Consider the following 26,279-nt stretch of genomic DNA (forward strand, 5'->3'; position numbering starts at 1 on the left):
ATTATTAAGGCTGGAGCTCCAATCCTAGTGGGCTGGATTGTATTATCAAGGCTGGAGCTTTAATCCTAGTGGCTGGATTACATTATCAAGGCTGGAGTTTTAATCCTAGTGGCTGGATTACATTATCAAGGCTGGAGCTTTAATCCTAGTGGCTGGATTACATTATCAAGGCTGGAGCTTTAATATCAGTGGCTGACTTGTATTAAATCTGATTTACATTACATATCCTGCCCCCTATGGGGCCGTGAACAAGCCAAAAACCCAGCCCACAGCACTAATCTGAGTGTGCCAACTCTAAAACAGCCTATATTATATTAACGTGGATACCTCTGTGCATTCTGCCCCCTCTGTGGCAGTGCATTCGCCATCTGCCAGTGTATCCTACCCCCTCCGTGGTAGTACGCTGTGCCAGTTCGGGTCTTTACATTCTGCCCCCTCCGTGGCAGTGTACTGCACCCAGGTTCATATAAGATGGCAGAACAGCCAGGCATGTCACCATCAACACACATGGTGCCAGATCAGCCAGACATGCCACAATCAGCCAAGCCACAACATACTAACACGTCTAAGACCAGACATGCCAAAGCACTGGCTAAGACAAAACATCTTTCCAGCCATAGTAAACCAAAGCGTCCTCGTTATGTTTCTGTGCCAACAACCACCACAGCACAGACACACGTAAGTGATATTTTCCATTCTCCTGCTACTGCCTCTGACGAGGAAGAGTTTGTTGGCTTTCCCCCTCACGGTTCGCCTAACGAACCTACCTCTGGCTTACCGCCTCAGACATCTGTTCCAACAGCCCACCAGGCACATACATCTCCCACATCTGGTCTGCAGCTGTCTCCTGATTTCCTCTCCCAACTCCAAGCCATGCTGGCTTATTTCACACAAATGCAGTCACTACCACAGGTTCCTGCCATACCCCCACTCAACATGGACCAACGCGCGTTCCATGCTGCTCATCCTTCCTGCTCGCCAGATCCCTTCGATGTAGCCAGAGGCAGATGTACGGACGAAGCCTCGTATGCGGAGGAGTTAACTTTCACTGACCATGTTGAAGGAGACGACTGGAGCGACTATTCAGATCATGAGGAGGATACATCGTACCGCTTGTTCAATACCTCAGATTACCAACCGCTCGCACGTAGGGTACTTCATACCCTTGGTCTCCAGACTGCGCCCTCAACTTCGTCCGCTCCAACTCTCAAAGGGGCCAAGGTCCTCAAATCCCCTGCACCTACTGAACACTACATCCCGGTGCCGGACCCAATTGCCAAATTAGCTTCCGATGAATGGGCCCACCCACTCAAAGCTCGACGCTTCAAGAACATGGCTGACAGACTTTACGCCCTAGACCCAGACTTCGCCACCAAGTTAGATGTCCCTGGCATAGATGAACCGATCGCTCGCCTCGTTTCACGATCTATCTTGCCCAGGGAAGGGGAATCCCACCTAAAAGATACTACTGAACGTCGAATAGACTTCACCCTCCGCAAGAACCACGAGGCCACTGCCCTAGCCATGCGTGCCTCCGCCTCAGCCTCCATCTTCTCCAGAGCATCTATGATGTGGCTGGATGACCTTCTAGAGGATGATAACCCTGATCCTGTCGCCTTCAAAAGAGCACTATTGAAATTACGTAAGACAGCAGCTTTTGTGGCCGATGCCACTTTGGATGCCACCCAATTAGGGGCACGAGCCATGACGACTCAAATAGTCGCTCGTCGTACCCTCTGGCTTCGCCACTGGCAAGCTGATTCAGCGGCCAGATTGAAGCTGTCCAAGGCCCCTTACTCCGGATCTCTACTCTTCGGCGAGGAAGCTCTAAAGGCAGTTCTGGTTGATCCAAAAGACGCCCATAAACTGGTTCTAGCCACAGTCAAGAACATCGACCACAGGCCCTTTAGGCGATTTCCCTCCTTTCGTTCTAACCAGCCTTTTCGAGGAACGCGGCCAGGAGGACGAGGCCGCGATTTCAGACCCTATGATTCCAACGCATTCAGGGGTTCCTGGAACCGACGCTTCCAGGGCAGAGGTCAGTACCAAGGGCGCAGGGGCAACTCATCGTCCTCATATAGGGGAGGTCCTCGCCTACACAAGTAGTATTAACGCCATCCCCATAGGTGGCAGATTACTTAATTTTGGAGATCGATGGCTGCGCCTCACTAAGGTCTCCTGGATCAGGGACCTCTTCACTTATGGCTATACCATAGAGTTCTGGGCAACCCCATCAGACAGATTCCACCCGTCTCCTTGCCCAAGGGCACCAGCCAGGCACAACATCATGCAGACAGCTATACATCACCTCTTGCACATAGCGGCAATAGAGCCAGTTCCCACAACTGAGAGATCGGAAGGGGTGTACTCCCTCCTATTTGCTGTGCCAAAACGAGATTTATCTTGGAGGGCGGTATTGGATCTCAAATTTGTCAACCGTTTTGTAACATACCGCAAGTTTAAAATGGAATCTCTCCATTCCATTACCGAGAGTCTGCATGAAGGAGACTTCCTGGCTTCTATCGACCTTAAGGAAGCGTATCTCCATGTACCCATTTGCATAGCCCGCAGAAAGTTTCTTCGGTTTGCTTTTGGCCACCAACATTTTCAATATAGAGCGATGCCTTTTGGCCTCTCCTCTGCTCCAAGAATATTTTCCAAGGTGCTACTCATCCTAGTGGCTTACCTTCGGACCCAAGGGGTTCATATCTACCCATATTTGGATGATCTGCTCATACGGGCCAAATCTGAAGAGCTGGCTCATCATCATTTAATGATCACCCTCAATGTTTTGCAGACCTACGGCTGGCTTGTCAACTTCGACAAAAGCCATCTCCAACCAACCCAACGCCTACTACATCTTGGGGCAATGTTGGACACCCTGCAGGCAATGGTCTTCCTGGCTCCAGATCGCATCACTGCCATCACAAGCATCGCAAGGTCCCTGATGCAACAAACATCCGCAGACGTCATGCTTCTCGCCAGAGCGCTCGGGATGTTTATCTCCACAATCCACATTGTGCCCTGGGCTCGGGCTCACACTCGGCCCCTTCAGTGGACTCTGTTGCCTTTTCAAAAAGACATTGCCAGCTCCAACCATCGCAAAGTTCGTTTGAGCCCCGCTCTGCGCCTCTCCTTCCGCTGGTGGACCAAGGTTCAACACCTCTCCAAGGGCACGTCGTTCAGAGAACCCCGCAGAACCGTCGTGACCACAGACGCCAGCCTCATAGGTTGGGGAGCCCACTGCAACTCCCAGTACGTTCAAGGGGTTTGGCCCAACGCAGAGCAATCTCGAAGCATCAACTGGCTGGAACTAAAGGCTGTCCACTTGGCTCTATGTCATTTTCAATCTCTGTTCCCTTTGCATCATGTGCTCATTCGAACAGACAACACGTGTGTAAAATCACATTTGAACAGACAGGGGGGCACCAGGTCTCGTCCTCTGCAGGACTTAGCCTCCCTCATCTTTGTCTGGGCAGAACAACATCTACAATCCCTGAAAGCAGAGCACCTCAGAGGGATTTGGAATGTGACAGCAGACTGGCTCAGCAGACAACAGGTCTTCCCAGGAGAATGGAAACTTCATCCAGCCATTTTCCATCGTCTCCAGTGTCGGTTCGGCGCCCTCTCAGTCGACCTGTTTGCTTCCAGTCACAATTGCCAGCTTCCAAGGTACTTTGCTCGATACCTGGACTCAACAGCAGAAGCAGTGGATGCTCTGACAACACCGTGGCCAGACGGTCTATTGTACGCCTTTCCTCCCATACCATTGTTAGCCAAAACCTTGAGGAAGGCGCGAACCAAAAGGGCACAGCTGGTTCTGATTGCACCATTTTGGCCACGCCGACCGTGGTTCTCAGATCTACTGGCAATGTCAATGATGGATCCTTGGACACTTCCAGTAACGCCAGACCTCCTATCCCAGGGCCCACTACTGCACCAGGACCCTACTTGGCTCAATCTAACAGCGTGGCGTTTGAACGGAGACACTTGAGGTCAGCTGGACTGTCTGACGCTGTGATTGATATTATTTTGGCCTCGAGAAGACCATCTACCACTCGCATTTATCAACATACCTGGGTGGCTTTCTCCAAGTGGTGTCAGTCCCACCACCACGATCCATCCCAGGCCAATGTGCACCAGGTGCTCCAATTTCTCCATACTGGCTTTATGATGGGACTTCGACCCAACACTCTACGTCGACAGGCGTCTACTCTGTCATCCATTCTCTCAGTGTCCTCTCCTGGAGATCATATCTCCTCACATCCGTTCATCAAACGTTTTTTGAGGGGAGTCGCCCTACACTCTCCGGCTGTTGTCCATCGGTTCCCCTCATGGAGTTTGCCGAAAGTTCTGCAGGCTTTGCAACGCCCTCCGTTTGAACCCATCAGGACTGTGCCCCTACGTATACTGTCCTTCAAGGTCCTGTTTCTGATCGCAATCACATCTGCCAGACGCGTTTCGGAGTTGGGCGCATTGTCTTCTGCTAGACACCTCTGCGTCTTCCATAAGGACTCTGTTGTGCTGAAGACTGACCCTTCCTTTCGTCCCAAGGTTGATTCAGTTTTTCATTGCAACCAGGACATTGTTTTGCCTTCCTTTTGCCCGAATCCTACCCATCCTCTCGAGAAGGCTTGGCATTCGTTGGATGTCCGGAGGGCTCTCAAGACCTACCTGTCTAGGACCCAAGAGATTCGACGAACGGAGTCTCTGTTTGTATCCTTTCATCCAGGGTCTATGGGGCATAAAGTATCCAATCCTACCTTATCCCGTTGGTTAAGGGCATGCATTACCTTAGCATATGAGTCCCTGAAGCTGCCAGTTCCTGCTAGTATAACAGCTCATTCTACTAGGTCAGCTGCCACTTCGGCTGCTTTTGCTACTAATGCTCCTGTTGCCGATATTTGTAGGGCCGCAGTCTGGTCTTCCCCACACTCGTTTATAAGACATTATAAAATTGATCGTTATGCCTCTGCTGATGCTTCTTTTGGCAGACGAGTGTTGCAACAGGTTCTTAATGAGGATTAACATGTGGGTGGTCCCTCCCTATATGGGTTGCTTTGGTACATCCCACAGTGATGGCCCACTTCCTATGGAAAATGTACCATTGGTCTCACCTGAAAGGTGATTTTCATAGGAAGGGGCCATCACGACCCTCCCAGTTGGAGGATGACTAGCGATTTTATCAATGGGTTACATGTTATTGTTTCCATATTATATTTAAATGTAAGAGTGAAGTCAAGACTTTTAGTTCTGTTATGTTATGAAGTTATGTTAGAGTCATGTTGTTATGCATGTGACTATTATGTTATTTTCCTGGCAGGCCTGTTGGCCTTGTTCTTGTATTTTTAGATATCTCTTTTAGACTCGCTACGAATGAACTGGAGAGTGGGAGGGGCATGACGTCCCTAGTCTTGACTTCAAAAACATTCTTGCCTTCGCACGATAGGTGGAACTATTCCCCACAGTGATGGCCCCTTCCTATGAAAATCACCTTTCAGGTGAGACCAATGGTACATTCAGACAATCCTGCAAACCATGTTTGGGGAAACTGGAAAGGACCAGCGTGCTTTCTCTTATCCTGTTGCATGATGCTTTTTTGCTTTGTTCCTTGTGACTATATATTGCCATATCTGAATTGGCAAACTGTGGTTAGTGTTTGCTGCCCAAACCAGAGTCTAAAAACATGTTTTGAAGTAGGTTTCTGATTCTGGTGCGTGTGTCTGCATGTGTGCATGCTCATTTGGGAATCTGGGAAAACTTTGGTTTCTGCTAAAAAGGAACCAAGAGGGGAACCTGTGCTTTGGGGGGGGGGCGGAGAGGGAGCTTGTCTTTTTTGCAATTCTCCAGTAGTCTTAATGATCTTCTGAACTGAGCCCAGTGTTGCTAAACTCATTCTTCTCTGTGTTGCCCTTCTTGAGAGTTGCAGTGATTCATCATGGTTTCTACCTGTGATTGTAGATTCATCCCAGTTTTGCACTTGGACAACATTGCTGGCTTGGATGACAGGGTCCATGACAGCAGTCAATCCCCACTGTTGCATAATTCTTCCTAATGTAGTGGCTTGCTCTGTATTTGTCCTATGAATTGTTTGGGGTGAACACAATTGTCCACTGGCAACAGAGAAGTCACTTTTTATTAGTGGTGAGCAAATATATATATGGAATGAAGATTTATTATCTTAACATCTTCATGATATGGTAAATATCAGAATCATTTTCACTCCACAATTCATGTTATAATGATAGACTTCCATACTTTGTGTATATTTTTTCTTTTTTTGTGGAAGCCGCAATTCTCTAGGAGTGTATACTAGAAACACTTAGATAAGCAGTGTTCTCTCATTGCTAGTGACAGAATTGTTACCATAGTAACTAATTTCAAAGGAGAATAAAGCTTCCCTCATACTATTGTTCTGTGCCTTTTATTCATACATAGCATGAAAGAAGACTGTGTGGGGTGTGTCCCTCTTCAGATATTATTTGACATTCAAGGATAAGATTAAAATGAATAATTGATAGTTATTTCTGCCTCTGGTTCAGCTCTATCCATTGTTTGTAAGGTTTAGTTTGTACTAAATGTTCAAACTGATTAAGCGTTCCATGGATGCAACTGTCCTGTATTCTTCTAATTAACTACTAATTGGCTCTGAGATACAGAACAGTGTTGATGTTTTCCCTCTCATATAATTGGCCAGAGAGATGCTGATTACTCTTGCTATTCTACTTTTTTTTCCTTTTCAATTGAAGAAATCAACAGCACTTCCTTACTAAAAACAGCAACCTTCCTTTAACATTTTAGTCAATGAGAAATTTGAGAATCTGTTAAAACTATTTGTGAACCTAGAATTAGAATGTTGCAGAGAAAGCAAGATCAGCAAAGCATGTTGTATTTTTTACAACAGATGAAATGTTGTATGGCCTTGTCCTTTCTTCCAAATATCTGCTCAGAAATAGTAGAAAATAAATTCAGGAGCAGCTTGAGTATATTATATGCTCTTAACTTTGGGAAGGAAATTCAGAAATAGTACAAATATTTTAAATGAATTGTCAAGCAATAAAAATCACCAGTTATATTTTTGCTTGTGCCTATATACTACCTCTTACCCACAGGCTCTGTTCCCTTAATAAATGAGTAGATTATTACAGCAGCCTTTTAATGAGAATGTGGTTGGAACAGTGGTGCCGCTAGGTAGTTTTAGACCCTGGTCTTAATGCTGTTATGGGAGGCAGTGTTCTTCAGCTATGAAGCACACAATTAAGATTTCTGCCTACCTCCAACCCAGGCCATTCCATACCTTACAACTGCTTGTATATGTTGGAGCAAAAACAAACAACAATTTGCCAACGCTCATTTAAAAGAAAGAAATACTCAAGACATATGCAGTTTTGAATTTTAAATCCACTGTAATCATAGCACCATCTAGATTACAGGAATACTATGGACTTTGCTTTTGCTGCCGTGATACTAAACACATTAACTTAGGTATAAGCACTGCTTTGTTGAAGAAAATGATATGTTTTTAAAGAAAAAATAAAATAAGTAATTGTAACCAAATACATGCTTGGCCACAGCCAACCTACTGAACACAAAATATTTTTAAAAATAAGAATGCTATGGTGATCATCATCAGCCTAGTGCTTAATCTTGGGTCCCCAGACTTTGGCACCAAAGTACAGCCCTATCTTCACCACTGGTTGACAATTCCCTGTGTGATCACTGGTGTCTCCTCCACTTCCAACTTGGCATGCTGCCCATGCTGCATATGAATGCTCTTTCTTTTGCTCAAGGAGCTTCATATAGATGTTAAAATGCTACTGGAGAGAGGATTGTGGAACCCCATAGCACAAGTGCAAGAGGACCAAGGAGCACTAACCCTGTGCTACTCTCTAAACACGGCTCTGAAGAAAGAATGAAACCACCATACTATGGTGCCTCTTGATACCCATCCTACTGAGTTGGTCCATGAGTAAATAGTCATAGTAAGTCATAGTAAATAGTGTCAAAAGCCACTGAGAGATTGAGCAGAAATAACAACACTCCCCTTGTCTCTTGCACAATAAATTAGGGTGACCAAGACTTACTCACTTCCAAAACCCAGACTGTAGTGGATCTAGATAATCAGTCTCATCTAAGAATACTTGCAGTTTCTTCACAACCACCCTCTACACCACGTTTGCCAAGAAAGGGGTTTTGGCAGCTGGTCTGTCATTATTACACTCTATTTTTGGATCTATTTTTTAAGCAGTGGATGCACCGCTACGTTTTTCAGGGCAGTGAGCAACACTCCGTCACACAAAAATGTGCTTACTACATCTGTGAACAATTCAGTCACCCCACTCTGGCTAGCTTTAATAAACCAGGATAGAGAAGGATCTAATAAGCAAGTTGGGTGCAGTATTGTCCAAACCATCAGGCCACATTAACTGGAACTGATCCTACAACTCTAGGTTCAGCATTGCATTGAATATCTTGGCTGGCACTGCCACAGTTGCAGCTTCTAAATCATTGTGGAGCTGAGCAGCTCTATCCTCAAAATGGTTAGCCAACCAGTTACACCCTGGATAGTTTGTGTTCCATAGCTCCCCCCCCCACCTCGGTCAAGATTGACCAACCTCCAACCTCAGGTTAACATGGAACAGCTCCTGGAGGACACAATGGAGGCAGTGAAATAGGAACTCTTTGCTGCCTCCACAGCCATGTGGTAGGCCCGATTATGGGTCTGAATGCATGCTCACTCTGCTCCAGAGGGAAATTTATGCTACTTATATTCCAGCTATTTGGTCCATTTCATCAACTGCAGCTCCTCAGTGTACCAAGGAGTGAAGTGGGCTCTATGGTGCCAGAGAGGGTGATCATGTCAGTGGCCCTATGAGTCAGGAGCAATTGCATCAATAGCCCTACGAGTCCCACCATTCTACTATGCATGTAAGATGAACTCTCATATGGGACTAGCTCTACCATGTGGTTGAAGGCAGAAAAGACAGTTTGATTCTGCAGAGTCTTCTAGTCTCCCATTACACAGGGAACAATTCTTTTGCCTTCACCAAGTATGGTTGGGTTTGTGCTCTCTGCTCAACTTCTGCTGGATCAGACCTATATTTTTAGAGTTATTTCAGTGTGGGAGGCCTCTCTGTATTTTGAGCCAGGCTGCTTGATTCTGTTCTTGTTTTCTGTTCTGTGGCAGAGAGTACTTTTTTGTCTCTTTTAGAAATTGTTGTTCCTATATATGTCTTTTCTGGCTTGTCATGATCCCTGTGTGAAAGGGGAGACTAGAAGACTCTGCAATATTGAATAATGTCTTTTCTGCCTTCAACCACAAAGTGGAGTTCAAGTGGATCTGAGATCATCTTTACATGAACATAAAAGACCGTTTCACGGTAAGACCACATGTCTCTTCCGTAGTGATACTAGGGCCTCAACAGGATTACCTGCTCTATCCACTGGAAAAACTTTGCAACTAGCAGAGCAACTCTAACTGTACAAAGCCAGTGTAATTTACACTGGTGTAAGTTACCCCTATTCCAAACTACATTCAGGAGAAATTTGCCAGCTAAGCTCAGAAAAGGTGGTGCAAGTCAAATTTCTCCTTTCTCTTGTGATCAAACTGAAAGGGATTTGGAATAGGTGTAAGTCATTCTGTCCTGCCAGACCTCCAGAATGCTCTTTTTGGGGGACTTCCATTGGCTAAAGTTCTGCTGGCTTAGCCCAAGATCCGTTGAATCCAAACTTGCTGATCCTGGCCGATCTTGGGTTTGGATTACACTGTTGCCAATAATACGATGAAAGAGGAAGGCACAATCTTTGCATGCTTTGTGTGGCATTTCACATTCAATTGACAGCAACTGGCTGACGTGTGAGATGATCAAGAATTGGGGCATTTCTGATTCTTGGTGTTCTAGCCAAAGCATGCCAGCTGCATGTGGTAGAAATGGTTACTTTTCCAACTGAGGCTAAATATTCTCCTTTTAAAAAACTTTTTTGGTTTTTTTTATACTTAATTGCCATGAGAGCTAGAAATTTTATTTTAGTGAAAGTTAAAATGACGCAGAGTGGTAAGCGATGGTAACGCAGCCGAAGCTCTGCTCACGGCTGGAGTTCGATTCCAATGAAAGGAGGAAGTTGAATCTCCGGTAAAAGGGGTCGAGGTCCACTCAGCCTTCCATCCATCCGTGGTCGGTAAAATGAGTACCCGGCATATGCTGGGGGGTAAAGAAAGGCCGGGGACGGAACTGGCAATCCCACCCCATATATATGGTCTGCCTAGTAAACATCGCAAGATGTCACCCTAAGAGTCGGAAACGACTCACACTACAAGTGCGGGGACATCTTTATCTTTACCTTTTAAAATGGCATAGTTGCAAACATGCAGAGAGAGAGAGAGAGATTAACATATTAAATGTTTAATCATATATACAAGGTCACTGCATGAGTTCCTGTGTGGTAATTAAAAAAACAACAACTTAACATCAGGTTAAAAAGGGCTCTGTTAACATGACCCTTGTAACATGGATAATTCTTCCTTGACTTGTTGTTCACTGCCGGAGGTATTAAAATAAGTGTGCAAATATTAAATAAGGCAGTGGCTCCCAAACTTTCTCCCTTATGAACCACTTGAAAATTGTTGAGGGTCTTGGCGGAGCACTTAATTATTTTTCTGTAGCAATTGTAATGTGCTGGGCTAGAGGCTGTATGGTTTTTTGTTTTGTTTTTATTGCTTCTTATAAGAAATAAAATATTGTATTGTATTACAATTTGAATTCCATAAAATTCAAATTGTAATAAAATACAGTATAAGAAATAAAAAAGCCATAAATATGCAGTAAAAAAAATCAATGTGAATATTTAATGCAGTGGATGTACCATCTCCCATTTTCAATTCCAAATCCACAGGCACACCACAGACCACCTGAATGAATCTTGTGGACCACTGGTGGTCCATGGACCACAGTTTGGGCACATCTAGAATAAGACATATACAAATTACAATAGTGATAAAATCATATTTCAACATTGCAGCCAAGCAGAACTATTGGTATAGTTTTTTTGCGTGGGGAGGTAGGTAAAAAGCTTGGTTATTTACTATGTTTTTATTTTATTTTTAGAGTTGCCATAGTGTCTAAGACTTTTGAAGGAAAAACTGATAGAACAGAACAATGGTATGGAACCCAATACAAGCAAGAGGCAATTTCTGATGAAGTTGTTAAGGTGTGGTAAGAAAAATTGGTAGTGTCCTGAATATGTAACCAGTATTTTTGCATGTCTGCAAAGGAAGTTTAGTTTGTGTGTGTTACAAGCAATTACTACTAAGTGCTGCTTGCGTTGTGTCTGTGTAAGTTAATCTCAACTGATGTTACAAAAAATACTGTAGATTTCACTGAAACAGGTGTGATATGAATAGTTTTATGCAATGGGTTGATGATATTAAATATTTTGAAATGCTGAATAAATACTTGCTGAAGTTTCATTTCTGTAAAAGATTAAGTCATCTGATAGTATGCATTTTAAATGACTGACAGAATAAGTTGGACTACCAAATGTAATTTTTTTTATGCTGTAAAGGTAGATGGCTATGGATAAAATGAATGGAAGACTTTCTGGATCTGTGCAAGGAATTGATATAAATGGTTGACAATACAAGTTGTACCACGATTCTATTATTGGAACATCTATTTTAAAAGTATTGACTTTTGAAAATGTGTGTTTTGCTCAGCATTCATGAACTGATCAAGTAGAGTACATTTGCATTGCATCATTCATTGCTTCGTTCTGTCCCACTTCTGCATAAAACATTTTTTTAAATGCATGAAAGATTCACACTGTATTATTTTACTGTATTGAACTGTATTACCCTTTCTCCTGTGCGTGGAAAGATGATCTCAGGTGGGTAACTAGCTCCACTTAGCAGTTGAAGGCAGAAAGAACATTGTTCGAATTTGCAGGGACTTCCTGCTCTCCCTTGCTACTTGCAACACTTCTCTTTCTGCCTTCATCAAAGACGGTTAATTCTGCTGTCTGCTTATCTTTGGTTCAGACCTGAATTTCTTTCTTTCTCTGTTTCCTTGTTCTTAGTGTTGGTTTTTCCCTGTGTGTGTTCAGTGTAATTCCCTTTAAAAAAAAATCCCATTCCCGATCTTCCTTTCCTCCTGTGGGAAAGAAATACCTTCAGTTTCTTGACAGCCTCAGAATGCAATCAACCCCGAGGGCTACTGCCGTCAGCCAGCTTAATTGATTCTCCCCTTCTCTGGAGCGGCCTCAGTCTCTATCTCACCAGGCACTGCAGCCTCAGCTAAAGTGCTTCTGCCGCCTGCACCCAAGTGCTTTCACTGCCCTACGGTTGTCCCTGTAATCCCCACAGAGCTGTTCGCCCCCATAAGCCCTGCAGAGCCACTTGTCTGTGTCTGCATAAGCCCTGCAAGGCTGGTTTCCTCACCCATGGGGAAGGCAACCAATATATAAGAACATAAGAACATAAGAAGAGCCTGCTGGATCAGGCCAGTGGCCCATCTAGTCCAGCATCCTGTTCTCACAGTGGCCAACCAGGTGCCTGGGGGAAGCCCGCAAGCAGGACCCGAGTGCAAGAACACTCTCCCCTCCTGAGGCTTCCGGCAACTGGTTTTCAGAAGCATGCTGCCTCTGACTAGGGTGGCACAGCACAGCCATCACGGCTAGTAGCCATTGATAGCCCTGTCCTCCATGAATTGGTCTAATCTTCTTTTAAAGCTGTCCAAGCTGGTGGCCATTACTGCATCTTGTGGGAGCAAATTCCATAGTTTAACTATGTGCTGAGTAAAGAAGTACTTCCTTTTGTCTGTCCTGAATCTTCCAACATTCAGCTTCTTTGAATGTCCACGAGTTCTAGTATTATGAGAGAGGGAGAAGAACTTTTCTCTATCCACTTTCTCAATGTCATGCATAATTTTATACACTTCTATCATGTCTCCTCTGACCCGCCTTTTCTCTAAACTAAAAAGCCCCAAATGCTGCAACCTTTCCTCGTAAGGGAGTCGCTCCATCCCCTTGATCATTCTGGTTGCCCTCTTCTGAACCTTTTCCAACTCTATAATATCCTTTTTGAGATGAGGCAACCAGAACTGTACACAGTATTCCAAATGCGGCCGCACCATAGATTTATACAACGGCATTATGATATCGGCTGTTTTATTTTCAATACCTTTCCTAATTATCGCTAGCATGGAATTTGCCTTTTTCACAGCTGCCGCACACTGGGTCGACATTTTCATCGTGCTGTCCACTACAACCCCGAGGTCTCTCTCCTGGTCAGTCACCGCCAGTTCAGACCCCATGAGCGTATATGTGAAATTAAGATTTTTTGCTCCAATATGCGTAATTTTACACTTGTTTATATTGAATTGCATTTGCCATTTTTCCACCCATTCACTCAGTTTGGAGAGATCTTTTTGGAGCTCTTCACAATCCCTTTTTGTTTTAACAACCCTGAACAATTTAGTGTCGTCAGCAAACTTGGCCACTTCACTGCTCACTCCTAATTCTAGGTCATTAATGAACAAGTTGAAAAGTACAGGTCCCAATACCTATCCTTGAGGGACTCCACTTTCTACAGCCCTCCATTGGGAGAACTGTCCGTTTATTCCTACTCTCTGCTTTCTGCTTCTTAACCAATTCCTTATCCACAAGAGGACCTCTCCTCTTATTCCATGACTGCTAAGCTTCCTCAGAAGTCTTTGGTGAGGTACCTTGTCAAACTCTTTTTGAAAGTCTAAGTACACTATGTCCACTGGATCACCTCTATCTATATGCTTGTTGACACTCTCAAAGAATTCTAATAGGTTACTGAGACAGGATTTCCCTTGCAGAAGCCATGCTGGCTCTGCTTCAGCAAGGCTTGTTCTTCTATGTGCTTAGTTAATCTAGCTTTAATAATACTTTCTACCAGTTTTCCAGGGACAGAAGTTAAGCTAACTGGCCTGTAATTTCCGGGATCCCCTCTGGATCCCTTTTTGAAGATTGGCGTTACATTTGCCACGTTCCAGTCCTCAGGCACGGAGGAGGACCCGAGGGACAAGTTACATGTTTTAGTTAGCAGATCAGCAATTTCACATTTGAGTTCTTTGAGAACTCTCGGGTGGATGCCATCCAGGCCCGGTGATTTGTCAGTTTTTATATTGTCCATTAAGCCTAGAACTTCCTCTCTCGTTACCACTATTTGTCTCAGTTCCTCAGAATCCCTTCCTGCAAATGTTAGTTCAGGTTCAGGGATCTGCCCTATATCTTCCACTGTGAAGACAGATGCAAAGAATTCATTTAGCTTCTCTGCAATCTCCTTATCGTTCTTTACTACACCTTTGACTCCCTTATCATCCAAGGGTCCAATCGTCTCCCTAGATGGTCTCCTGCTTTGAATGTATTTATAGAATTTTTTGTTGTTGGTTTTTATGTTCTTAGCAATGTGCTCCTCAAATTCTTTTTTAGCATCCCTTATTGTCTTCTTGCATTTCTTTTGCCAGAGTTTGTGTACTTTTTTATTTTCTTCATTCGGACAAGACTTCCATTTTCTGAAGGAAGACTTTTTGCCTCTAAGAGCTTCCTTGACTTTGCTCGTTAACCATGCTGGCATCTTCTTGGCCCTGGTGGTACCTTTTCTGATCTGCGGTATGCACTCCAGTTGAGCTTCTAATATAGTGTTTTTAAACAACTTCCAAGCATTTTCGAGTGATGTGACCCTCTGGACTTTGTTTTTCAGCTTTCTTTTTACCAATCCCCTCATTTTTGTGAAGTTTCCTCTTTTGAAGTCAAATGTGACCGTGTTGGATTTTCTTGGCAATTGGCCAGTTACATGTATGTTTAATTTAATAGCACTGTGGTCACTGCTCCCAGTCGGTTCAACAACACTTACATCTCGCACCAGGTCCCGGTCCCCACTGAGGATTAAGTCCAGGGTTGCCATCCCTCTGGTCGGTTCCATGACCAACTGGTCTAGGGAATAGTCATTTAGAATATCTAGAAACTTTGCTTCTTTGTCATGACTGGAACACATATGCGGCCAGTCTATGTCCGGGTAGTTGAAGTCACCCATTACTACCACATTTCCTAGTTTGGATGCTTCCTCAATTTCATATCTCATCTCAAGGTCTCCCTGAGCATTTTGATCAGGGGGACGATAGATCGTTCCCAGTATTAAGTCCCTCCTGGGGCATGGTATCACCACCCGCAACGATTCTGTGGAGGAGTCTGCCTCTTTTGGGGTTTCGAGCTTGCTGGATTCAGTGCCTTCTTTCACGTATAGAGCGACTCCGCCACCAATACGTCCTTCCCTGTCCTTCCGATATAGTTTATATCCAGGGATAACCGTATCCCACTGTTTTTCTCCATTCCACCAGGTCTCGGTTATGCTCACTATATCAATGCTCTCCTCTAAGACCAAGCACTCCAGTTCTCCCATCTTGGTTCGGAGGCTCCTAGCATTAGCGTACAGGCACTTGTAAGCAGTGTCTCTCTTCAAGTGTCTTTGGCACTTGTGGTTTGGCCTGTGGTAATTTTGCTCTTCTGAATTTATATCCTGTGCCCCTGCTCTCACAATGCCTACTTCTAGGCCTACCCCTTTTAAAATTTCATCATTTCTTTGGTTTTTATCCCAGGGGGAAGGTTTATTCCGAACCGGACCTTCCTCAGCTCCTGCGATTCCTGCCAAGAAATCCAAGCCACTACTGCCAATGCCAAGGACCAATCCGGCGTCAGCACCATTGTGGCTTGCCCCGGTTTGTCAAATGGCAATGGCTGCCATTATGTGTAATCCATCAACAAAGGCAGTTTCAACCCACCCTCCACCAGCAGGCAGGAGGTTGCTGAGGTGATTTTAGTGGTGGGCAGGATGGCGTCAGGGAAGGTAAGCTCCATTGCCTCGTGATCCCTCAACTTGGATTCTGTTATGGAAATATGTATATATATGCAGAGATCCTCAGCGGTCTGAGCTGTGTGTGTGCCAATATGTGCATTTACCTAAATAGTAGGCGTTTACCCTACATTTAGATCACTGAGACTTAAGACTTAGTAAAATAAGAAAAGCTACTTTATTTATAGAAATACATAGTAGATAGGAAAGACATACCTAGTTCCAACTAACTTAAGTTGGAGGCACAATGCCCAGACTTGGGTATTGCCCTCATGGCTCAGGAGGGAGAACAAAGGCAAAGATGTCTCCTCTCTCCTCTGACAGTCCAAGAAGAAGACAGAGGAAGGGGGGGGCAGATAAGCTTCCCTATCAGTTTACAATGGAAGGAAGTTAGGTGGAGAAGAGCACAGGTAAAGGCAGCCTAGCCAGCTGGAGGACCCTAACTGTCTTCCTTCTGGGGTACAAACAAAAGAACCCAAACAGGAGTTGCTCTTGCCCAAACAGATTCCATCTCGGAGGAATAGGCAGGCGTGGGACAGCACTGAAAACTTGGATTCCACCTCAGAGAAGAATAGGCGGGAACAGGGCAGCATTGAAGAAGGTGGTGCTGGGGGAGCTGCCATAACAGAAGGCTCTCGCAGCGCTCACATAGATCTCAGAGAGGCCAGGAACCTCTGTCACATGAGGAAGGGGAGCAATCTGCTGTGGCCTTAGGAACCATCTTTTCATAGAATCATAGAATAGTAGAGTTGGAAGAGGCCTATAAGGCCATCAAGTCCAAACCCCTGCTCAATGCAGGGATCCAAATCAAAGCATTCCCGACAGATGGCTGTGCAGCTGCCTCTTGAATGTCTCCAGTGTCGGAGAGCCACTACCTCTCTAGGTAATTGGTTCCTATTTGAAATCCACCATGAACACTCATCACTTCAGATGCAAGCCTGACGGGCTGGGGAGCCATATTCAAGGGTCAGATAATTCAGGGGGTCTGGTCAGTGGAGGAGTCTTTAGTCCCCATCAGTCTTCTGGAACTCCAGGTGATTCAACTGGCATTGAGGCATAATGCTGTATTGAGGGCGGTTGTCGTCAAAACAGACAATGTGACCACCAAAGCACAGATGAATCGTGAAGGAGGCACGTGCTCAGTTCACCTGCAGTAGGAAGCCTCTCATCTCTTCCAGTGGGTGAAGCTACATCTGGAATCACTCCTGGTGGAATATCTGAAAGGGGAGGACAGTGTGCAAGCAGATCGGGTGAGCTGGGTACAAGTCCATCAAGGAGAATGGAAGATTTATTCAAGAGCCTTTCAGGAGGTTACTGCCCGCTTTGGGAGACTCAAAGTGGATCTATTTGCCATTCACCCCAATTATCAGGCAAAAAGGTTCTTCTCCCGATATGTGATTCTAACAGCAGAGGGGATAAATGCTCTCATGTCCCCATGGTCTCCAGGACAGCTGTATGCCTTTCCTCCAGTTCCAATCATTCCCAGGGTTACTCAGAAGATCCAAAACAAGACAACAGTAGTTCTACTGGTGGCTCCATTTTGACCGTGGAGACCCTGGTTCTTGGAACTCCTTGATCTGTCAATCACACCTCCTTGGGAAATTCCTCTCAGAAAATATCTTCTGTCACAAGGACAACTCCACCTTCCAAATCCAATATGGATGGCTCTTCATGTATGGAAGTTGAGAGATGACGTTTGCTGAGGAATGGCATTCCACCACCCGTGGTAGAGATCATGATGGTGTCTCAATATCTGTCCACTGTACGGATATATGGTATATGGAAGGCTTTCTCAGCTTGGTCACAGAAGAAACAGCTACTTCCTAGGAAGGCAGGTCTCAGTGACATCCTGGCCTTCCTACAAGATGGTCTGTTCTTGGGGCTCAGACCCAACACCTTGAGACGTCAGGCTTCAGCCCTGTTGTCAATTCTTTCAAAATATCTGGAGAAATCACTTGAACCTGTCCCTTTGTTAAGCAATTTCTGCACGGAGCCACAATATCTGCTCTGCCTACCCAGCATTGCTATCCATTTGGAACTTGCACAATGTATTAACTGCCCTCCAAAAACTTCTCTTTGAGCCGCTCAGTACAGTCTCTCTTTGTCTACTTTCCTATAAATTCTTGTTTCTTGTGGCTATGTCTGAATTGAATGCTCTGTTGATAAATGTTGCTGTTTTTTTCATAAGGATAGGGTCGTTCTCCACACTATTTCTTCGTTTTGTCTTAAAGTGATTTCTAACTTTCACTGTCAGCAGGAACTTGTGTTACCTTCTTTCTGCCCTTCCTTGGTCCATCCCACAGAGAAGGCATGTCATTCCCTGGATGTGTGGAGGGCCCTAAAAGTTTATATATCTAAAACAAAGTTTTTCTGCCAAACAGATTGCCTGTTTGTTTCTTTTCACCTAGATTTGTTAGGGAAGAAAGTTTCCACCTCAACTCTGTCCAGGTGGATTAAAGCATTTATCGCCCTGGCATATGCCTCCTTGAATTTGATTCGGCTTGCAAAGATAGTGGCGCATTCCACCAGGGTGGCAGCCACGTTAGCTGTTTTTCCCCTCAATACTTCTCTTCAGGAGATCTGCAGAGCAGCAACATGGGCTAGTCCTAACACATTTGTCAAACATTACAAAATAGATGCTTATGCATCAGCCAAGGCTGCCTTCGGGAGGAGAGTGCTACAGCATGCTCTCCCAGGACAATAGCATCGTACAGCACATCTCATTTCTTTTCCTACATGGGTCAACTTTGGTATGTCCCACCTGAGATCATCTTTCCATGGACTGGAGAAAGAGACATACAGTCTTCTCTGTACATGTCAAGATGATCTCAGGGCAACTCCCTATGAGGTGCTGGGCTGCCAACATTGATTATATTTTTTTTATTAACAGAGTGTGTGTGAGTGCTGTTATGTTTCCTATCTCTTTGGTCGCTGTTATGTACATTTACTTGCCTAGTTGGCTTGTTATCAAAGAACTATTGCAAGTAGCCAGGGAGAGTGGGAAGTCGCTGCAAAATCGAACAGGACTCTTTCTGCCTTCAACCACTAGGTGGAGCTAGTTACCCACCTGAGATCATCTTGACATGCACAGAAAAGATCGTTTCACGGTAAGACCAAATGTCTTTTATGTACTTTTGAACATATTTTCTTGAAATACGTGTTTTAAAAATATTTTAATGCATTTTTTGAAGTGAAAACCACATCACAAAATTTGGAGTGCAGTATCTGACAGATGGTTGTAATACATTCTGCAGATTAGTTCAGGGTGTGTGGATCAGTTTGGTTCAATTTGAAACGTGCACCAAATGAAATCCTTGAGCATCTCTTTGAGAGGCAGCCAGTGCTATGGATGGGGGAGCCTTTCTTTAAAAAATCTAATATTTGACTGGTCAGCTGAAGCTGCTGGATCTGAGAGAGAAACCGCATGCGCAGCACCTGGTTGAACATGCATTTTCCTTTGCAGCTGCTGTCACATATGCTGAAGCCTGCTAGCTGTGTTTGGGGAATCTGTGTAAAATTTTCAGTTAAAACTAAAAGTGAAAAACAGCTACTTACATGGTTATGCATGCTGCAGGAAGAATTTCATAGTAGTTTGACACTGTGACTAAAGCATGTCATCTAGTTCTCAGTTAAAACTGTGTGTGCTATAATTTTCTGCAACATGCTGTAAAAAATGTAGTGGTGTTCTGTGAATTGCAAATCACACAGCCAAATAGTCTGAAATATTAGTAATATTTAGGCTTTTGTCAAGGATTTTGAAGAGGCATGGCTTAAAAAAAATCAGAGGTAGATATCCTTAGCAAAGCACAATCATAACACTATTTTTTAATCTACCCTCTCGATAATAACAAAAATATTCTCTTGCTTACACATTTAATGTAGAAATGGCAAAATGCAGACCTCAATGGGAAATTCAAGCTCCCAATGAAGAATGAATTTATCCCTACAAACTTTGAAATTGTACCTTTAGAGAAGGATGCACCCCAGTACCCTACTCTTATTAAGGTAAGTGCACACATTTAATAGCTGTGAGTGGAATTTCTGGGTATGTACCATTCTTTCCTGAATTACTTTTGAAAAATAAAGGTAAATAAAGGTACAGGTAAATAAATGGTAAAAATGAATGAAAGCTATCCATTTAGATATGGTTTTAAAAGAAGGCTAGGTCTGGTCCCTAGTTGGCAAGTTGACTTTTCCCCCCTGCCTTCAAAGTTTATAAACCTTTAAGTTTATGTAGCAATGGAAGTGAGTTCAAATTAGGGGGTTTGGAATATGAACTCTGAATGGCTCACCCAAATATGAGATATGCCCACACCCTTCCAAATTTGGGCATGGACCTATATGACGGTTCACCCATCACTGCTGCCAGTCAACCCCTCCCTTCTTCCCATACTTACCTGATAGTGGTGCAGTTAAGTTGAGCATGGGTTTAGTGCTCGCACCTGAAAAAGTCTCACAGGGCTGAAAAGCCATCCCTACCTCCACATAAATGTTAGCATATGGGAATGAATTTAGACAGCATGAAGGAACACTACAGGGAGTGGGAGGCTTTCCCTCATATTCCCATACACCCCTTGGGTCTGCATCACTGGGTACTTGTTTGGGAGAGAAAAATGGGCTCTGATTTTGCAAAGGCACTGTACCCATACTCATTTGAGTTGGGATCTGTATGCTTACATAATATAAACAGATTGGGTTGTTTTCACCTAAGCCCCACTCAGAGTAGACACTCTGAAATAAATGAACCTAAATTAGTCACGTCTATTATTTAATTTATTTATTAAAATTTATATACCACTTGTTTGTAAAAAATGTCTAAGCAGTTTACAAAAGAAATTGAAATTATTGATACAACAGTTGAAAATAAGTAATTAAAAACAAATTTAAAACAAATTAAAAAACAGCAAGAGACAAAAACTTTAAAACACATCAGCATCTATGCAACTGTATAGACGTGCCTAAACAAAAATGATGTAAGCAGGCGCTGAAAAGAATACAGCGAAGGTGCCTGCCTGATGTCTATAGGCAGGGAGTTCCAAAGAGTTGGTGCTGCCACACAAAACAAATGATTTCTTACAAGTGCAGAACAGATAATATGTGGCACCTGTAACAGTGCCTGTTCTGCAGATCAAAGTGCTCGAGTTGGCACACATGGGGTAAGGCAGTCCTGCAAGTAAACTGGTCCCAAGCTGTTAAGGGCTTTATATACCAATAGTAACACGTTGAACTTCATCTGGTAACAAATCAGCAGCCAGTGTAGGTCTTTGAGCAGAGGTGTTATATGCTGACAGGGTGTCATTCCTGTCAGCAATTTGGCTGCAGCATTCTGCACTAAGTGCAGTTTCCAGGTTAAGTACAAGGGAAGCTCCCACATAGAGTGCATTGCAGTAATCCAGTCTTGAAGTCATCAGTGCTTGAACTACTGTGGTGAGGCTCTTCCGGTCCAGGAGTGGTCATAGTTGTCTTACTAAGTGCAGGTGATAAAAGGCACTTTTAACCACTGAGACTGCCTAGGCCTCCAGTGACAAAACTGGATCCAGAAGCACCCCCAGACTATATACCTGCTTCTTCAGGGGGGAGTGCAATCCCATCCAGGACAAGCAATTCAGCCAATTTCTTGGACATGGGAACCACTCATCCACACTACCTCCATCTTGCCAGAGTTCAAGCTTAGCTTATTTTCCTTCATCCATCCCACCACTGCATCCAGGCACTGGTCCAGGGCCCACACAGCCTCTCCTAATTTGGATGTTATGGAAAAGTAGAGCCCCAAAACTCCTAATGGCTGCTTTCAGCAGCTTCATATAGACATTAAATAGCATTGGGGATAAAATGAGACCCTGCGGCACCCCACAGCACAACTGTCAGGAGGCTGAAAGGCAATCATCCAATGCTACTCTCTGGACTTTGTCCTGTAGGTAGGACTGGAACTACCATGACACGGTGCCTCCAGTTCCTATTCCATGGAGCCAGTCCAGGAGGATACTGTGGTCAATGGTATCAAAGGCTGCAGAGGGATCGAGAAGCAGGAGAAAGGTTGCACTCCCCTGTCCTGCTCTCTATAAAAGTAATCCGTCAGGGCAACCAAGGCTGACTCAGTCTCATGGCCTGGCCTGAACCCGGATTGGAATGGAGCTAAATCATCTGTGTTATCAAAGAATGCTTGCAGCTGCCCCACCACTGCTCTCTGCATCACCTTCCCCCCCCAAAAGGGGGGGAGGTTGCAATTGCTTGATGATGATTCCAGTCCAAGAGGTCCAGGGTTGGTTTCTTTAAGAGTGGTCTTACCACTGCCTTGTTTTAAGGCTGCAGGGACCACCCCCTCACACAGTGAAGAGTTAACCACACTGCACCCACCAGTCAACCCCCCTGTGCTAGATTTAATAAGCCAGGAGGGACGGGTCAACAGAGCATGTGGTCAGATGCGTAGCCACCAGCACTTTGTCCACATCAGCGGACTGCATAAGCTGAAACCTATCACACAACACATGACCAACTCCAGCATTGGGTACTTAATCTGAAACTGCAACAACTGCAGAGTCAACATCACTTTGAAGTCAAACAACTTTATCCTCAAAGTGTGTAGCCAGTTGTTCACAGCAGGTCCTCAAATGCTCTAGAGGTCCCTCCACCACAGTGGGAGTCGTAACCTCTGAACTGTTTAAAATAACTCCGCTGGCTGGCTACTGAAGTATGCAGTGCAAGCTGCAAAATGAGCTTCCTTCGCAGTCTGTACTGCCACATAGTAGGCACAATGTGTGCCAGTATTCAGAGCGAGACTTGCACCACTTGCACTCTAGTCTTTGTCCGGCTTGCTTCATAGCTCAGAGCTCCCCAGAATACCAAGGAGCCCTCGGGCTCCATAACACCAGAGAGGGCGCTCAGTAGCGATTGTGTCAACTGCCCATTTAGTCTCACCATCCACAAGATCAGGGCTTCAACAGGATAGTCAGCTTTCTCCATTGGAAAATCCCCCCAGAGCATTCAGGAACTCATCAGTTTCCATCAAGCTCTGAGGGCGGGCCATCTGAACAGACCCACCACCCTTATTAACTTCAGTGGGTTTACTCTGAGTTGGACTAACATTGAATACCACCCATTAATATGATAAAATACAGTTTGTAATATAATGTAATACAAAATGTATGTTTTCTTAAATTCAGGATACTGCTATGTGCAAGCTATGGTTCAAGCAAGATGACAAATTTTTCCTACCCAAAGCTTGTCTCAACTTTGAATTTTTCAGGTATGCAAGCATTTTTGTCTTTAAAATGTATCATTCTAACCAGAGTCTTTCTTCATTTAAGAAAACATTTTATCGTTTTAGACATTCTTGAAGTTGCTATAGTTAAATAACCAAGATTGTCAGTCCCCAGTTATCGCCACTATCCAGCATTAAGTATATGCAACAGTATGCTATAGATGCACAGCTTTTCTCCTGGCTCAAAAGCATAATCCATGTTGCAGAGAGGTATCTGTGGTATCTGTATCTCTTTTTTGGGGAAGGGGGTTCTTTTTAAAATGAATCTGCCCAATAAGTAGAATCTGGGACTGCTGTATTTGACAGAAACTGGTGTGATAACAATTGCTACTTCCTGTTTGTTTTCCAGAGACTGGAGGTTGTATTATACAGCCATAATTTCCTTACTGGCCACATGCTTTTTTGTGTCCTGCCATATTCTGTGAAAGATCCACTTGATGTTTTGCAGCAATGCAAACTATATCCTCAAAAAGCAAAACTAGTCCCCACAATGTGTGATCATGATGATGATGTGACGAATAACTCAAGCCGTATTCAGGTGGTTCCTTCTCCTTGACTCTAATTACATGGAAGGGAAGAGTGGACACATGTCCATTGCCCGTACAGTTGCAACCCCTGCTGTCCACATGTTGGACACATTGGTGGGGCCAGTGGGAGACACAACAGGGGGCGGCCAGTGGATACAGCCTGACTCTCCACAGAACTAGAATCACATAGAGGGGAATAATTGAACAGTGCTTCACTCTCCTATCCCTACAATGTCCACAGCAGTTTTGGAACTGTGTTTTCAAGTTTTTGTTTCTAAAACATTAGTTAGCATACGCAAGAATGAGTGTTTGTTCTAAAGTGTCCTGAATTTTGTGTTTCAAGAACTGGTAGTGTGCTATGAGTAATAAATTAATTAAATATGGTTTAGAGTTCCTTTGAACCCATAATCACCATAGTGTGTCTACATAACCTGCTGCTCTGGCCTTGCCTCTTTCCAAGGCCAGGTAATACTGTTGCATCTTTGCATTGGGTATGATTGGATCATTCAGTCATTTCCAATGCATTAGAATTGATGACCCACAGAGAAGTCTGCCTCTTGTATCTAGTGATGATGGGTCATTCAATTTGGTATTGGTTTGGGCTAATATATGCTGTTTTCCCTCCCCCAAAATTGGATCATAGCTGGCTTCAAATCCCCCCCTCCCAAGCCCAGTTTGGAAACTTCAGTGCATTCTGAATTAGAAATTATGCGGAACTTCAAAGGGCCCAAATATATCTCTCTAGTCCATAAGCCCCTCCCCTGAGTCTTGGCTTACCGTCCCTATAGTACACACTTGCCCGTGGTAATGTCAACAAAAACCAGGGCACCTTTCTGCAAAGCCTCCTGTGTGGTGTCTGGAGTCCTGAAAGGGCACCCTATGATTCATTGTTTTTTCCAAGGCACCTGAGTATTCAGCAGGATTGTCAGATGCCCCTGAAAATATATATCCCAGAGCTTCTTAGGAGCTGAATATGGTCAGTAGCCTGATTCACATTCTGAGTTGGAGAACTTCTTAGGGAAATGGTACTCGGTTCATAACAAAGACTGAACATCACGAGCTGGAGAAATTTATATTGACCAGATAAAGACAAACTTTGGTGAAATTGCTTGCTGCTAAAGCCAAATTACCTGTTAAAGAAGACACATGCATAACATTTTAAAGCACTGAACATTAATTTTAACATGAAACAGGTGTTAAGATTTAATACCAGTGTTAGCTAATTTCATATTCCTGTTTTGATTTTATAGAACGCATGTTGATTAAGATACTGTTTAGTTTTGTAAGCAAGTTTGGTTTTATTACTTATTTTTTATTTTTGAAGAAAATATGAAAAAAGTTGGATGGCAATGTATTCTGAAATGATTAAGTAAAATACAACTTTTTTCAGAACTTCTTTTTCTGGTAAGTCACTTATTGAAGTCACAAAGGTTCTAAAAGAGAGGCCTCAGCCTTTGCTGATTATCTGTTGGTTTTTTTTCTGCTTTTGTTGGGTCCCTACAAAAGCAGAGAAGGTTGCGGGGAATACAGAAAAGATACCAGTTGAAGTAGGGATAGGCTAGAAAGGAAAGACAAATGTGCTGGAATGAGGAAGGGGATCCTGTGAAAGGTGTGGGAGAGTGTATGTTTAACTGCTGGTATACAGACCACGCCATTCTATCCAGAGCACACTGTTGCTCTTACTATAGCAAAGTGTTCGTTTCACCAACAGAAAACTGACTTCTGTGAGCAAATCCCATCCTTCAGTTTGGATACAGGAAGCATAGGTTTCCATATTATTACAACTCAGCAGTGGGTGGGGTGGTAGGGAAGAGCACATGCTAGGAGAGGTTTAGGATGGTCACAGGCTTAACTGTGGCCTACCTGATAAAGAGCTGGAAAAAGCAGTCACATAGGCTGGCACATAGTGGCCAACCCAATCTAGCACATTGTTGCATGATCCAAGAGTCCCCTGTTAACTCAAATATACTGAGTCCCTTGCAGTTCCCCTCCAACCTCTACAATAGAGCCCATTAATGTGGAAACCCTCAATAAGGGCTGTGTTGTCTCCCTTATGTGATGCCCTTCTGGCACATCCTCTTCTGCTGTTGCAACCTGGCCCCACCTGGGCAGGCATAATGTCCATGCAAGAGACAGTGGGGGCTACCATTGCCAGGCAGTGGCCTTCTACATTATACACCAAGCATGGCCATAGCATAAACGAAAAAACTCCATGTAGTGTTGCCATGTCAGCTGGCTGGGGTGCTTCTGGCAAGCTATACCTGGTCCACAGGGTTCTTTTGCACAAGTGGAACCTCCTGCCCTTACCCTCCCCATGTGTGAAGCAGAGTCAACGCCACAGTGAGAAAAAAACTAGCATGCACGTCTTCATTAGCCAAATTCATACAGACATGTTGCTTGAATGAGAGGCTTGATTTGAACATAGAATTAGGACAACCTTGGATCAGAACAGATAGCTCAAGGCATATGAACTCTTTTATCTGAACATGAAACTAATGGATGAGACACCACAAATCAGCAGCAGAGGGCTGTATTGCTTAAGAGAAAAGCCGTGGCAGATAGGGAGATTGCTTATTTCTTTACAGGTAGTTGGCCTGTATGATTCTCATTTTAATTT

The 26,279-nt window shown here is 44.1% G+C and overlaps 2 protein-coding genes across 7 annotated transcripts in view; both read left to right on the forward strand.

The window, feature by feature from the left end:
• IDE (insulin degrading enzyme) overlaps window positions 1-26,279 on the forward strand; it is a 121,101-nt gene that overhangs the window by 58,132 nt on the left and 36,690 nt on the right. For all 6 annotated transcript variants that reach the window (XM_061635544.1, XM_061635542.1, XM_061635540.1 and 3 more), the window contains exons 12-14: window positions 11,106-11,208; window positions 19,757-19,879; window positions 23,038-23,120. In XM_061635544.1, the coding sequence (XP_061491528.1) occupies window positions 11,106-11,208; window positions 19,757-19,879; window positions 23,038-23,120 (309 nt within the window). The remainder of the gene's footprint in view (window positions 1-11,105; window positions 11,209-19,756; window positions 19,880-23,037; window positions 23,121-26,279) is intronic.
• Window positions 1,049-10,102, forward strand: LOC133388937 (uncharacterized). The gene is made up of 2 exons (XM_061635545.1): window positions 1,049-5,501; window positions 7,791-10,102. Exon 1 carries the CDS (start codon window positions 1,988-1,990, stop codon window positions 3,992-3,994), a length of 2,007 nt encoding a protein of 668 aa, XP_061491529.1. The 5' UTR covers window positions 1,049-1,987; the 3' UTR covers window positions 3,995-5,501; window positions 7,791-10,102.

This window comes from Rhineura floridana, chromosome 7 (genome assembly GCF_030035675.1).
Source record: "Rhineura floridana isolate rRhiFlo1 chromosome 7, rRhiFlo1.hap2, whole genome shotgun sequence".
NCBI classification, from domain to species: domain Eukaryota; kingdom Metazoa; phylum Chordata; class Lepidosauria; order Squamata; family Rhineuridae; genus Rhineura; species Rhineura floridana.

Excerpts from the sequence above, each read along its gene's own strand:
- LOC133388937 (XM_061635545.1), top strand. The coding sequence starts at position 1,988 with ATGATTCCAACGCATTCAGGGGTTCCTGGAACCGACGCTTCCAGGGCA.